This window comes from Phoenix dactylifera, chromosome 2 (genome assembly GCF_009389715.1).
Source record: "Phoenix dactylifera cultivar Barhee BC4 chromosome 2, palm_55x_up_171113_PBpolish2nd_filt_p, whole genome shotgun sequence".
Classification (NCBI taxonomy): domain Eukaryota; kingdom Viridiplantae; phylum Streptophyta; class Magnoliopsida; order Arecales; family Arecaceae; genus Phoenix; species Phoenix dactylifera.
This window is the reverse complement of record NC_052393.1, coordinates 19,248,256-19,264,388: the sequence shown is the minus strand read 5'-3', so window position 1 is coordinate 19,264,388 and position 16,133 is coordinate 19,248,256. Positions and strand designations below refer to the sequence as shown.

Genomic DNA, 16,133 nt, shown 5'->3' with positions numbered 1-16,133 from the left:
GCTTTGGGTACTATATTTTAAAGGAAACAGTAACTTAGGGACCGGAAATTAAAGATCCATGAAGCGGTGGACCGAAAGTTTTTTTTTGGGTCAACCGGGACCTCCTGTTACAGGGGGGTCTTTAGAGGGATGGAAAAGTAATTTACCGAAAATTGAGGAACTTGCTTAGCGATCCAAAGTTAGACCCCGGTATAACGAATAGTCCCTGTTGACTGTGCTCTTAATAAGCGGTCCATTGACATATGAAATCTCATAAGGAGACCAAAATACCCCTGACCTTTTTCCTCTTCCGTCGTTCCTCGTATGCTATGTGTTCATTTGAACGAGCCCTATTCAAAGTTCACCAATTCTAGCCCTCGTTCTTCCCCAATCTTCGTATCCTAATCCTCTCTTACGACGGAAAGAATTCCATAAAAATCTCGTCCGATTCTGCTTGATTTTAACGCCCCAGTTTCCAACACTAGAACTTCAAACCACTTTCCAAAGGTACTCGATCTTCCTCTTTTCCCCTGTTAAGCCGTTCCCCTTTTGGAAAAGTCGAACCCTTCCGACCCGATTCTGAGGAGCAAGGAGATATTTTCTGTCCCGCCTCGAAGTCGACCTTCGAACCGACTTCGCCCTGTTCATTTGTAGCGGAAGCTTAGGTGGACATTGGTCTCTCCAACCTTCCCTGAGTCGTACCTACATTCCTTCAACAGGTTTGTCACCGCATACTTTCTCGAATAATGTATTGAACATGGACGTGATAGCTTCGCTACCATAACAACAAATGGCAATAAAAACAGAGCTAGCAGTGTCTTCCGAAGCCATGACAATGGAAAAAAGAGGAGGCAATGAATAGATAATTCTGAATTGCAAACAGACTTAGGAATATAGTAGAGCATAGTCTCACTACACAGAGAAAGAGGGACTATCGGCGTTCTCTCAAACACGAAATAGGTAAAGAGTAAGAGGGAGTCTCAACGTTTTTAGGCCAACATAAATCTCGACATGCTCTCTTCCTATCCATCTAGCATCCATCCTATTGGGTGCCTATCTCTTCGCTGACCAAACAATCTCCATTGGCAAAGACAAAACAGAGAAGAACAGAGAAGAACGGAGACAAAACGTATACCCTGTTGCGGCCTATTTTTTCACCTTTTTTCCCATCTCAAAATCTTCCTCCAAAGCCATCTTCGGTAAACATCTTCCATGGGATCACCAGGGGCGTCCAGGCTTAAGGGCTGCAAATGGAATTTTTACTTGGGAGCATCTTCGTTAGACAAAAATAGAGTGTCTTCCAGTTAGAAAACAGTACGTGGTACCTATTTTTTCCCCGCTTCCGGTAGCATGAGAGTACTTAAGTAACCTGGAGGCACTTTGGGTACTATATTTTAAAGAAAACAGTAACTTAAGGACCGAGAATTAAAGATCCATGAGGCGGTGGACCGGAAGTTTTTTTTTGGGTCAACCGGGACCTCTTGATACAGTGGGGTCTTTAGAAGGATGGAAAAGTAATTTACCAAAAATTGGGGAACTTGCTTAGCGGTCCAAAGTTAGACCCCTGCATAACGAATAGTCCCTGTTGACTGTGCTTTTAATAAGCGGTCCATTGACATATGAAATCTCATAAGGAGACCAAAATACCCCTGATCTTTTTCCTCTTCCGTCGTTCCTCGTATGCTATGTGTTCATTTGAACGAGCCCTATCCAAAGTTCACCAATTCCAGCCCTCGTTTGTCCCCAATCTTCGTATCCTAATCCTCTCTTACGACGGAAAGAATTTCATAAAAATCTCGTCCGATTCCGCTTGATTTTTACGCCCCGGTTTCCAACCCTAGAACTTCAAACCACTTTCCAACGGTACTCGATCTTCCTCTTTTCTCCTGTAATGTCGTTCCCCTTTTGGAAAAGTCGAACCCTTCCGACCCGATTCTGAGGAGCAAGGAGATATTTTCTGTCCCGCCTCGGAGTCGACCTTCGAACCGACTTCGTCCTGTTCGTTTGTAGCGGAAGCTTAGATGGACATTGGTCTCCCCAACCTTCCCTGAGTCGTCTCTATATTCCTTCAACAGGTTTGTAACCGCATACTTTTTCGAATAATATATTGAACACGGACGTGATAGCTTCGCTACCATAACAACAAATGGCCATAAAAGCAGAGCTAGCAGTGTCTTACGAAGCCATGACAATGGAAAAAAGAGGAGGAAATGAACAGATAATTTCGAATTGCGAACAGACTTAGTAATATAGTGGAGCAGAGTCTCACTACACAGAGAAAGAGGGACTATCAGCGTTCTCTCAAACAGAAAACAGGTAAAGAGTAAGAGGGAGTCTCAACATTTTTAGGTCAACACAAAGGCTCGACATGCTCTCTCCCTATCCATCTAGCATCCATCCTAATGGGTTCCTGTCTCTTCCTAGACCAAACAATCTCCATTGGCAAAGACAAAACAGAGAAGAATAAAGAAGAACGGAGACAAAACGCATACCCTCTTGCGGCCTATTTTTTCACCTTTTTTTCCGTCTCAAAATCTTCCTCCAAAGCCATCTTCGGTAAACATCTTCCGTGGGATCACCAGGGGCATCCACGCTTAAGGGCTGCAAGTGAAATTTTATCTTGGGAGCATCTTCAGTAGACAAAAACAGAGTGTCTTCCGGTTAGAAAACAGAACGCGGTACCTACCCGCTTCCGGTAGCATGGGGGTACTTACGTAACTTGGGGGCGCTTTGGGTACTATATTTTAAAGAAAACAGTAACTTAGGGACCGAAAATTAAAGATCCATGAAGCGGTGGACCGAAAGTTTTTTTTTGGGTCAACCGAGACCTCCTGTTACAGTGGGGTCTTTAGAGGGATGGAAAAGTAATTTACCGAAAATTGGGGAACTTGCTTAGCGATCCAAAGTTAGACCCCTGTATAACGAATAGTCCCTGTTGACTGTGCTCTTAATAAGCGGTCCATTGACATATAAAATCTCATAAGGAGACCAAAATACCCCTGACCTTTTTTCTCTTCCATCGTTCCTCGTATGCTATGTGTTCATTTGAACGTGCCCTATTCAAAGTTCACCAATTCCAGCCCTCGTTCGTCCCCAATCTTCGTATCCTAATCCTCTCTTACGACGGAAAGAATTCCATAAAAATCTCGTCTGATTCCGCTTGATTTTTATGCCCCGGTTTCCAACCCTAGAACTTCAAATCACTTTCTGACGATACTCGATCTTCCTCTTTTCCCCTGTTAAGCCGTTCCCCTTTTGGAAAAGTTAAACCCTTCCGACCCGATTCTGAGGAGCAGTGAGATATTTTCTGTCCCGCCTCGGAGTCGACCTTCGAACCGACTTCATCCTGTTCGTTTGTAGCGGAAGCTTAGGTGGGCATTGGTCTCTTCAACCTTTCCTGAGTCGTCTCTACATTCCTTCAACAGGTTTGCCACCGCATACTTTCTTGAATAATGTATTGAACACGGACGTGATAGCTTCGCTACCATAACAACAAATGGCAATAAAAATAGAGCTAGCAGTGTCTTCCGAAGCCATGACAATGGAAAAAAGAGGAGGCAATGAATAGATAATTCCGAATTGCAAACAGACTTAGGAATATAGTGGAGCATAGTCTCACTACACAGAGAAAGAGGGACTATCGGCGTTCTCTCAAACAGGGAACAGGTAAAGAGTAAGAGGAAGGCTCAACATTTTTAGGTCAACATAAATGCTTGACATGCTCTCTTCCTATCCATCTAGCATCCATCCTAATGGGTGCCTGTCTCTTCGCAGACCAAACAATCTCTATTGGCAAAGACAAAACAGTGAAGAACAGAGAAGAACAGAGACAAAACATATACCCCATTGCGGCCTATTTTTTCACCTTTTTTTCCGTCTCAAAATCTTCCTCCAAAGCCATCTTCGGTAAACATCTTCCGTGGGATAACCAAGGGCATCCACGCTTAAGGGCTGCAAGTGGGATTTTATCTTCGGAGCATCTTCGGTAGACAAAAACAGAGTGTCTTCCGGTTAGAAAACAGAACGCGGTACCTATTTTTTTCCCGCTTCCGGTAGCATGGGGGTACTTACGTAACTTGGAGGCGCTTTGGGTACTATATTTTAAAGGAAACAGTAACTTAGGGACCGGGAATTAAAGTTTCATGAAGCGGTGGACCGAAAGTTTTTTTTTGGGTCAACCGGGACCTCCTGTTACAGGGAGGGTCTTTAGAGGGATGGAAAAGTAATTTACCGAAAATTGGAGAACTTGCTTAGCGATCCAAAGTTAGACCCCTGTATAACGAATAGTCCCTGTTGACTGTGCTCTTAATAAGCGGTCCATTTACATATGAAATCTCATAAGGAGACCAAAATACCCCTGACCTTTTTCCTTTTCCGTCGTTCCTCGTATGCTATGTGTTCATTTGAACGAGCCCTATTCAAAGTTCACCACTTCCAGCCCTCGTTCGTCCCCAATCTTCGTATCCTAATCCTCTCTTACGATGGAAAGAATTCCGTAAAAATCTCGTCCGATTCCGCTTGATTTTTACGCCCCGATTTCCAACACTAGAACTTCAAACCACTTTCCAACGGTACTCGATCTTCCTCTTTTCCCCTGTTAAGTCGTTCCCCTTTTGGAAAAGTCGAACCCTTCCGTCCCGATTCTGAGGAGCAAGGAGATATTTTCTGTCCTGCCTCGGAGTCGACCTTCGAACCGACTTCGTCCTTTTCGTTTGTAGCGGAAGCTTAGGTGGACATTGGTCTCTCCAACCTTCCCTGAGTCGTCTCTACATTCCTTCAACAGGTTTGTCACCGCATACTCTCTCGAATAATGTATTGAACACGGACGTGATAGCTTCGCTACCATAACAACAAATGGCAATAAAAACAGAGCTTGTGTCTTTCGAAGCCATGACAATGGAAAAAAGAGGAGACAATGAATAGATAATTCTGAATTGCAAACAGACTTAGGAATATAGTAGAGCATAGTCTCACTACACAGAGAAAGAGGGACTATCGGCGTTCTCTCAAACAGAGAACAGGTAAAGAGTAAGAAGGAGTCTCAACATTTTTAGGTCAACATAAATGCTCGACATGCTCTCTTTCTATCCATCTAGCATCCATCCTAATGGGTGCCTGTCTCTTCGCAGACCAAACAATCTCCATTGGCAAAGACAAAACAGAGATGAACGGAGACAAAACGTATACCCTGTTGCGGCCTATTTTTTCACCTTTTTTCCCGTCTCAAAATCTTCCTCCAAAGCCATCTTCGGTAAACATCTTCCGTGGGATCACCAGGGGCATCCACGCTTAAGGGCTGCAAGTGGGATTTTTACTTGGGAGCATCTTCGTTAGAGAAAAATAGAGTGTCTTCCGGTTAGAAAACAGTACGCGGTACCAATTTTTTTCCCACTTCCGGTAGCATGGGAGTACTTAAGTAACCTGGGGGCACTTTGGGTACTATATTTTAAAGAAAACAGTAACTTAGGGACCGAGAATTAAAGATCCATGAAGCGGTGGACCGGAAGTTTTTTTTTGGGTCAACCGGGACCTCCTGATATAGTGGGGTCTTTAGAGGGATGGGAAAGTAATTTACCGAAAATTGGGGAACTTGCTTAGCGGTCCAAAGTTAGACCCCTGTATAACGAATAGTCCTTGTTGACTGTGCTTTTAATAAGCGGTCCATTGACATATGAAATCTCATAAGGAGACCAAAATACCCCTGATCTTTTTCCTCTTCCGTCGTTCCTCGTATGCTATGTGTTCATTTGAACGAGCCCAATTCAAAGTTCACCAATTCCAGCCCTCGTTCGTCCCCAATCTTCGTATCCTAATCCTCTCTTACGACGGAAAGAATTTCATAAAAATCTCGTCCGATTTCGCTTGATTTTTACGCCCCGGTTTCCAACCCTAGAACTTCAAACCACTTTCCAACAGTACTCGACCTTCCTCTTTTCCCCTTTTAAGTCGTTCCCCTTTTGGAAAAGTCGAACCCTTCCGACCCGATTCTGAGGAGCAAGGAGATATTTTCTGTCCCGCCTCGGAGTCGACCTTCGAACCGACTTCGTCCTGTTCGTTTGTAGCAGAAGCTTAGGTGGACATTGGTCTCTCCAACCTTCCCTGAGTCGTCTCTACATTTCTTCAATAGGTTTGTCACCGCATACTTTCTCGAATAATGTATTGAACACGGACGTGATAGCTTCGCTACCATAACAACAAATGGCCATAAAAACAGAGCTAGCAGTGTCTTCCGAAGTCATGACAATGGAAAAAAGAGGAGGCAATGAACAGATAATTCCGAATTGCAAACAGACTTAGGAATATAGTGGAGCAGAGTCTCACTACACAGAGAAAGAGGGACTATCAGCATTTTCTCAAACAGGAAACAGGTAAAGAGTAAGAGGGAGTCTCAACATTTTTAGGTCAACACAAAGGCTCGACATGCTCTCTCCCTATCCATCTAGCATCCATCCTAATGGGTTCCTGTCTCATCCCAGACCAAACAATCTCCATTAGCAAAGACAAAACAGAGAAGAACAGAGAAGATCGGAGACAAAACGCATACCCTGTTGCGGCCTATTTTTTCACCTTTTTTTCCGTCTCAAAATCTTCCTCCAAAGCCATCTTCGGTAAACATCTTCCGTGGGATCACCAGGGGCATCCACGCTTAAGGGCTGCAAGTGGAATTTTAACTTGGGAGCATCTTCAGTAGACAAAAATAGAGTATCTTCCGGTTAGAAAACAGAACGCGGTACCTATTTTTTTCCCGCTTCCGATAGCATGGGGGTACTTACGTAACTTGGGGGCGCTTTGGGTACTATATTTTAAAGGAAACAGTAACTTAGGGACCGGGAATTAAAGATCCATGAAGCGGTGGACCGAAAGTTTTTTTTTGGGTCAACCGGGACCTCCTGTTACAGTGGGGTCTTTAGAGGGATGGAAAAGTAATTTACTGAAAATTGGGGAACTTGCTTAGCGATCCAAAGTTAGACCCCTGTATAACGAATAGTCCCTGTTGACTGTGCTCTTAATAAGCGGTCCATTGACATATGAAATCTCATAAGGAGACCAAAATACCCTTGACTTTTTTCCTCTTCCGTCGTTCCTCGTATGCTATGTGTTCATTTGAACGAGCCCTATTCAAAGTTCACCAATTCCAGCCCTCGTTCGTCCCCAATCTTCGTATCCTAATCCTCTCTTACGACGGAAAGAATTCCATAAAAATCTCGTCCGATTCCGCTTGATTTTTACGCCCCGGTTTCCAACCCTAGAACTTCAAACCACTTTCCAACGGTACTCGATCTTCCTCTTTTCCCCTGTTAAGCCGTTCCCCTTTTGGAAAAGTCGAACCCTTCCGACCCGATTCTGAGGAGCAAGGAGATATTTTCTGTCCCGCCTCGGAGTCGACCTTCGAACCGACTTCGTCCTGTTCGTTTGTAGCGGAAGCCTAGGTGGACATTGGTCTCTCCAACCTTCCCTGAGTCGTCTCTACATTCCTTCAATAGGTTTGTCACCGCATACTTTCTCGAATAATGTATTGAACACGGACGTGATAGCATCGCTACCATAACAACAAATGACAATAAAAACAGAGCTAGCAGTGTCTTCCGAAGCCATGACAATGGAAAAAAGATGAGGCAATGAACGGATAGTTCCGAATTGCAAACAAACTTAGGAATATAGTGGAGCAGAGTCTCACTATACAGAGAAAGAGGGACTATCAGCGTTCTCTCAAACAGAGAACCGGTAAAGAGTAAGAGGGAGTCTCAATATTTTTAGGTCAACACAAAGGCTCGACATGCTCTCTCCCTATCCATCTAGCATCCATCCTAATGGGTTCCTGTCTCTTCCCAGACCAAACAATCTCCATTGGCAAAGACAAAACAGAGAAGAACAGAGAAGAACAGAGACAAAACGCATACCCTGTTGCGGCCTATTTTTTCACCTTTTTTTCCGTCTCAAAATCTTCCTCCAAAGCCATCTTCGGTAAACATCTTCCGTGGGATCACCAGGGGCATCCACGCTTAAGGGCTGCAAGTGGGATTTTATCTTCGGAGCATCTTCGGTAGACAAAAACAGAGTGTCTTCCGATTAGAAAACAGAACGCGGTACCTATTTTTTTCCCGCTTCCGGTAGCATGGGGGTACTTACGTAACTTGGGGGCGCTTTGGGTACTATATTTTAAAGGAAACAGTAACTTAGGGACCGAAAATTAAAGATCGATGAAGCGGTGGACCGAAAGTTTTTTTTTGGGTCAACCGGGACCTCCTGTTACAGGGGGGTCTTTAGAGGGATGGAAAAGTAATTTACCGAAAATTGGGGAACTTGCTTAGCGATCCAAAGTTAGACCCCTGTATAACGAATAGTCCCTGTTGACTGTGCTCTTAATAAGCGGTCCATTGACATATGAAATCTCATAAGGAGACCAAAATACCCCTGACCTTTTTCCTCTTCCGTCGTTCCTCGTATGCTATGTGTTCATTTGAACGAGCCCTATTCAAAGTTCACCAATTCTAGCCCTCGTTCGTCCCCAATCTTCGTATCCTAATCCTCTCTTACGACGGAAAGAATTTCATAAAAATCTCGTCCGATTCCGCTTGATTTTTACGCCCCGGTTTCTAACACTAGAACTTCAAACCACTTTCCAATGGTACTCGATCTTCCTCTTTTCCCCTGTTAAGCTGTTCCCCTTTTGGAAAAGTCGAACCCTTCCGATCCGATTCTGAGGAGCAAAGAGATATTTTCTGTCCCGCCTCGGAGTCGACCTTCGAACCGACTTCGTCCTGTTCGTTTGTAGCGGAAGCTTAGGTGGACATTGGTCTCTCCAACCTTTCCTGAGTCGTCTCTACATTCCTTCAACAGGTTTGTCACCGCATACTTTCTCGAATAATGTATTGAACACGGACGTGATAGCTTCGCTACCATAACAACAAATGGCAATGAAAATAGAGCTAGCAGTGTCTTCCGAAGCCATGACAATGGAAAAAAGAGGAGGCAATGAATAGATAATTCGGAATTGCAAACAGACTTAGGAATATAGTGGAGCATAGTCTCACTACACAGAGAAAGAGGGACTATCGGCGTTCTCTCAAACAGGGAACAGGTAAAGAGTAAGAGGGAGTCTCAACATTTTTAGGTCAACACAAAGGCTCGACATGCTCTCTCCCTATCCATCTAGCATCCATCCTAATGGATGCCTGTCTCTTCCCAGACCAAACAATCTCCATTGGCAAAGACAAAACAGAAAAGAACAGAGAAGAACAGAGACAAAACGCATACCCTATTGCGGACTATTTTTTCACCTTTTTTTCCGTCTCAAAATCTTCCTCCAAAGCCATCTTCGGTAAACACCTTCCGTGGGATCACCAGGGGCATCCACGCTTAAGGGTTGCAAGTGGGATTTTTACTTGGGAGCATCTTTGGTAGACAAAAACAGAGTGTCTTCCGGTTAGAAAACAGAACGCGGTACATATTTTTTTCCCGCTTCCGGTAGCATGGGGGTACTTAAGTAACCTGGGGGCACTTTGGGTACAATATTTTAAAGAAAACAATAACTTAGGGACCGGGAATTAAAGATCTATGAAGCGGTGGACCGGAAGTTTTTTTTTGGGTCAACCGGGACCTCCTGTTACAGTGGGGTCTTTAGAGGGATGGGAAAGTAATTTACCGAAAATTAGTAGCTCGACATGCATGCATGGCAAGGATTTCATGGTCATTTGATTCCATGTAGGTGTGTATACACAAAATGTCAGACCGATATAAATTGACATACTGTAAGACATCAACCAATATGATTTAAATATATTGTACAAAATATTTTTATTTTTACTTTTTTTTCTATTTTAAATAATTTTATGGGTTTTCATAGAATATCAAATTTGATATTTGAAAACAATAGTTGATCTTTGTTGTATAACCCGAGATTTCGGTATATTGGGACAAAATATATCATCTGTTATCAAAAAATTTTCACCTTCCATGGTAGCCGAAATATAACAAGATTTCGATTTGAAGGATTCATTATTAACTTATATTGGCCATCCGGTATATTAAGTGATATCTTATTATTTGAAAACCTTGCACAAATATAAAGAATTTTTTTGTGGAGGCTAGACAACAAATTTGTCCTTGTAGAGGGGGTAAAGCTAAATTTCTTGTGCTGCCATGATTAGAGTCATGAGTTCTTCCTAACATAAGGCAAATAACAGTCAGGATTGACCTTTATTCTTGTAGTTCCTCGTACCTCAAAAAAGGTACCAGTTTTAGTGGAAAATAATATTGTTACCAAAAAAAGCAGAAAAGCATGCAAATTTCTACCTATGCCTTAACTTTAAAATTAATGAATTTTTGAAATCAAGTAAACTAAACTTTCCAAAATATAATAAATTTCTATCAGTGACCTTACGAAAAAATAAAAACATTGGAAAAGGGTATCAATACCACATAGGACTAAGTCATGAAAGATTTTATGCTTGATGTCTCTAACCAAGCTTAAACATCAAATTATGCTTCGATAGAATAAGCCGAAATAAGAGCTACTTGAGCTTCGAAAAGTCGGTGCATATTTTCTACATTTATCGTTTGTATTTTTTTTTGTTTTTTTGAGAGAAACTTTCATAGCTTGTAAATATGACTAGAGAGCAAGATCTAATAAAATCATTGATTAGATAGGGTTGCAACCATGCCCAGTGCCAAATGAGCCAAGTTGATACAAACTCGAACAAAAAAATCTATGTCCGAACAAACGGAGTCAAAGAGCCTCCAACTAAGTCCAACTCTTCATATTTTGGATTCAAATTAAATGCCTTGATTTCTGCAGAGCTTGTCTTGTTGCACCCATTTGGAAGAATGAAATACTTAATTATACATGCTCACTTTAATGTCTCTTGTGAATTTCTTTTCTTTTCTTTCTCCCAATGCACATAGTAATACATTAACTGCGACCAATCACAGCTCTAGACTTAAGACCTAAGGTCTCAAACACGGACTTTATATACATGCCGTTCCTCTCAAGTTCAACACCTTTCCAACTCCAAAGCTTGGAATCACATGGAAGGTCAAAGATTGATGCAATAAAATAGTTTGAGTTCTCACTGAAGTCGGTGCATATAATGACATGGTTGGATTCCTCTTCCAAAGAAGCCATCCTCGAAAACATGATTGCTAGTAGTCATCACTTGTAAAACAAATCTTGCATTAGGCTTAATCTGGGACTAGGAGTAGTTTATTGTTATATCTACACCATAGCTCACATCGACATAGTGCCATAGCCTTTCTCAATTATCTATAATGTGAGGTAGATGTGTTGATTATTTTATACCATCTTTCTTCGCAAGCTTTGCCGATCATATAACACTGCCATTTGATAAGGAAAGATGTTATGATTCACCTAGGCCTATGTTCACACATACTCTATTGTTGTCACTCTTGACAAAGGGTAGCAACATTGACATTGTTCATTTATTTATGAATGAAATTTTTGAGCTCGATGAAAATACTTATAGTGTTCAGAGCTAGTCTATCATGCCCTTAATTATACATGCATGTAAGTGGGGCTTGAGGCTTCCTACTTTTGTATATAATAGTTTCTCTGCCTTGGGTAGCACAAAAGGGCCACATGCGTGGCTACCTTATTTTGGATCTTATCAAGGCTCTTGACCCACTAAAGTCTTTGCCATAGAAAGTCTCGATGGAGTTTGGCATGGTCTTGGATTAAAAGAAATAAGGTGTATTTGCAAACTACTCCTTTGATGTTACAATGTGTTCTCAATCAAGGGAACATTGTTGCCCACCCATGCGCACAACAAAGTTATTTTAGAGCAAAGTTTAGCATAATCTATATGTACATACTAGGCTTCGTACATAACAATGCTAATGTTATCTATAGAGGAGTGTTAGGTAAAGCTAAGTGAAAGCCTTTTATCCTTTAGATTGCATCAAGGAGGCCTTGAAATGGAGAACAAACTCAGGTGGAGGATTAGTTCTCATTATTATATCTAACAACCTCATCATGTTGAAGGTGTAAATGTTTGATTAGGAAGTTATATATATTTCAATGAAGCCATTGACCCACCATGAAGCGAACATCATGCTCAAGAATAAACTCAAAAAGTTGGAGCTTTACAAATGTAAGTTCCATCTGGAAACCACCTTTAATTGCCTATCTATATCCATCTATCAATCTATGTATGTATGCATGCATGCATGCATGTATATTAAAGCATATAATATTGAAGGTTGCAAATATTCTTTGATCATTGTACTTTGTAACACCGAATTTTAGCTAAAACTACATCCTACATAATTGAAGAATACCAAAAATTAATATTCTGTGCTCACTCCTCAAGCCAAATGGAAATGCTTCCACCAATCATTAGGTTTTAGAAGACCCACTTCTCTTAGGCCAACCCATGTAGACTTAATGATATAAAGAAAGATATCAACTAAGTAAACATATTTCTTCTACATGACCCACTATTTGTTTTTAGAATATATATATATATATATATATATATATATATATATATATATATATATATATATATATATATATATATATATATATATATATATATCTCAAAGGCTTTAATTAAACCTCCTGCAGTAAATCGGTACCAAATTCAAACATAAACTCTTCTCCCTCTAAATTAATTAAACTTCAACTTACACAATGCATGAGGTATGTTCTTACATGAAAACTAATAATTGGCTGACAATTTGGAAATTTTATCTATAGGATTCTCTGATGTTCAGAAATAATTTTAGTACATGTTAGTTGTGAAGGGGAACCAAATATGACCAACTTCTCTTAAGCCAAACCAAAGAAGTTACCAATTACTAGGATAAACAAAATTAAATAGAAGTAACAGCTCTTGACATGTTATCATCATTGATTCTTTCTTTCCCTTTTTTTTCAAAGCAGACATCAAGATGGGCATGGTCAGAGGACCAAAGCTAGCTCTTTCAAAACTCTAGTATTTACACCGCAGGCTACATGACTTCCCAACAGCAGATCGATTAATTCTTCATCATCTTGGAAGCCAAGGCTTGGAGCTCCCCAACTTCATCGTGTGTTAGTCCCCTCTGTGTGGAGAGTTCATGCATAAGGAGCATCTCTTGCATCGGCAATAGTCCGTCAGAATTTTGATCAACGCAGTCAAGCGAACTCTGTGGAGACGAGGACTTGGCGTACGAACATGGTCGGATTAGAGGATTGGCAGCGTTCCCTAGGTGTTGATTCTCTAGAGTTTGTGAATTTATCAGGCTCTGAGCTAGCTGTGCCTTGGCTTGCATCAACCGCAGCTGCAAATTTGCTACCTGCAAATATTTTCAACATAAAACAATATATAAAGGAATCGGTACATCAACTTTTACCCCATACATCAAACGAAAAGATATCTGAATTGTTTTTTTTTTTCAGATTTATTCTATTCAGAAGTTTAACAAGCGTGGGTTAATTTCGTATATGAATAATAAACAAATGATGATCATCATTATAATCCATTCCCTCAAGGAAGCTAGTGAAACCTATCTCGGAAATTCTATATTAATGATAAAAACACATGATAAACTTTTTTCCAGTAAAATATTATGATTTGGAAGAATTAAAAAGAAAAAAGGAAAAAAAAATGTTGGCCACCTAGAAATCACCAAAATTTTGTCATGATCTAGAAGCGGCTAATTATGACTAATAATCCCTGATATTACAGGATTTGTTTTGTCATCATTTAATACTTCCTCTCTTTTTTTCTCCCTTCCAGAACGGAGGTGGAAAATTAATTTCTACAAAATTGATCCAACCTCCTGAATATCTATCGGTCATGTAATTAAATGGTACCACCAAAGAAGACATATTTATCAGCCTTGGGAAGCGGACCCATGCACGCATGCATGCGGTCCATGCAAGCAAGCAAGCAAGAACATCCAGTACCTGCTGCTGAAGCGCAAAGATGTGGCCGACGCAGCCGTAAACAGGATCCTTCAGCCTTGCCTGAGCCTCATAAGCGATGGTCACGACCGCCTCGCACCGGTCGGCGAGCGGAACGTGAAGCAGCAGCTTGGAGGCGTTGCTAGCTCCGAACACCTTGTGGATCGCCGCGAACCGCGCCGCGCCCTGCTCCGAGCACAAGTACGGAGCGAAGATGCAATCCGTGGTGCACTTGCGCCTCAGAAACTTGCACGCGCCGCATGGAGAGCCAGTCCCAGAGGCCATAGCTGGAGATCACTGCAATCCAATCCAGTGTAGTAGAACCAACCGCTAAAAGATAGATTATCAGACAAAGTTTTCTAAATGGAGGAGATATGTGAGAGCAGGAGGGAGGAGAGGGTCGGGGGTGGTTGTTATAGCCGGGGGAGGGTGGGGGTGGGAAGGGGAAAGGTTGCAGGGTTCTAAGGGGACAAGTATTAATGGCGTGGATGAGATGGGTGGCTTCTTGGGTATATTTGGAGGGGAGATGGTTGAAGGCTTTGAGGAGGAGTGGGGGCTGGGGTGGTGATCTTAAAGAGTAGGCAAAATATATATATATATATATGGTGTGATGACTGATCGAGTGGTTGGGTTTTGATAAACTATATAAATCCTTTGTCCGCCGACCGCCGCACTTTGTGACCGCCGACGTGCGTGCTGCTTTGGGTTCGCAAGGATCGGATTGCAGGCACCTGCCGGTGAACCCTTCGAGTGTGGGCCAAATGATGGTTTTGTCCCTTTCTTCTCTTGGTGTTTTTTTTTTTTTTTAATTAGGGTAGGTTGGAGAGCATGGTGTTGAGTTGGGCAATGGTGAGGGTTCGGTTCATCCATCTTTGAGTATACATCAAACTCGCGACAGATTATTACAGCTCAAGATCAAAAAAAAAAAAAAAACAGATAGATACCACAAAGGGGGCCATACAACTCCTGAATTTGAGGAAATGAGATGAACTTAGGCAATATTAAACTATCAACAATTTCTTTATTTCTGATCTCCGACGAGGAACTTAAGAACATGTAGTTGCGGACTAGTATAGGTTTTAGCAGCTTGTAAGTGAGGCCAATGCCGGTGTTGTTTTCCTAAGAGAAAAGATACTGGCTCTTTACTTCTGGTTGGCATCCTATATGACAAACTCCTTAATTCGGCTATTAGTTTGAGCATATAACAAGTGAATATGAATTTTACACTGGTCTAGTTAACTCTTTAACCAAGCTATAGAAGATGTTGGAGATGAGATGATGTAAAAATTGTAGCTTTTATTGGCTTACCTAAGAAATAAAACTGAAAGCACTATCTCATAAGTCAATAATTTTGTTTCATGGCAGAGCTTATAAGAGAGATCTTATCAACCAATGAAGTGTATAGGAAACAAGATATACATCCTGACTTGGCTGTAAAATAGCTGCAGGTGTACAAGGAATAAGGGCTAGATGTTACTAACCATTGCTAGATATGAATGCAGTAAAAAGGAAAAATGGTAGCATGACAAAATCTTTTGACAGACCATGCATGTAAAATTTGCACATATTCTTTTGTACTGTAATTTGTATGTGATATCCTCTAATTGTGAAGAATGATCTACAATTACATCTTCATTTGTAGCAAGGGAATGTTGCTGCCCTTTCTGTCAGTTAGCATAGTTGCCATTAGTTTTGCACTCTGAATAGCATGGCGACTCTGAGTCCATTGGAAATGATCAAGGTGATTAAATGATGGTGATCATGCAATCATTCACAATATGAAAGAAATTCAAATTTCAACAAAATTAATTTGGAGCCAACTCTATCTCCATCTACTGCACAAAATATACTAAAAAAATTTATCCCCTGTAGCCAAACAATCAACACTCACCTGGTGTCGTGATACGCATGTAATTATATGGTGTTTGCAAGTTGCAGCAAAGCATTTGACCTACTTTATCTATGCAACAAAATTTGGATATATATGGTAGGTTCTGTCCTATTGTAGACTAAACTACTTAAAATATTGATTTTATCTCATATATATCTGCCTTTTTATCAACATCATTCACAAAAGTCCACCTTTTTTTATACATAAAAAAAAAAAGTAGTTCACCTTACATCGTACATATCCTCCAACGGTAGTGATTCTCACCAGGTGCGATCATGTTATACCATCTTATACAGGCACACTTATGAGTAAAGCAGCATAGAATTACTTTGTGCTAGAACATAGGTCACTGTTGCT

General features: G+C 41.2%; 1 protein-coding gene across 1 annotated transcript; it reads right to left on the bottom strand.

Annotated features, from left to right (window-relative positions):
* Nucleotides 1–12,810: 12,810 nt before the first annotated feature.
* LOC103715457 (LOB domain-containing protein 16-like) lies at nucleotides 12,811–15,091 on the bottom strand. The gene is made up of 2 exons (XM_008803074.4): nucleotides 13,889–15,091; nucleotides 12,811–13,275 (listed from the first exon to the last, which is right to left on the bottom strand). The coding sequence occupies exons 1-2, from the start codon at nucleotides 14,168–14,170 to the stop codon at nucleotides 12,976–12,978; spliced, it is 582 nt and encodes a 193-aa protein (XP_008801296.1). The 5' UTR covers nucleotides 14,171–15,091; the 3' UTR covers nucleotides 12,811–12,975.
* Nucleotides 15,092–16,133: the final 1,042 nt, after the last annotated feature.

Excerpts from the sequence above, each read along its gene's own strand:
- LOC103715457 (XM_008803074.4), bottom strand. The coding sequence starts at position 14,170 with ATGGCCTCTGGGACTGGCTCTCCATGCGGCGCGTGCAAGTTTCTGAGG. Across the intron at positions 13,276-13,888 it reads TCTTTGCGCTTCAGCAGCAG|GTAGCAAATTTGCAGCTGCG; the intron begins GTACTGGATGTT and ends AAATATTTGCAG.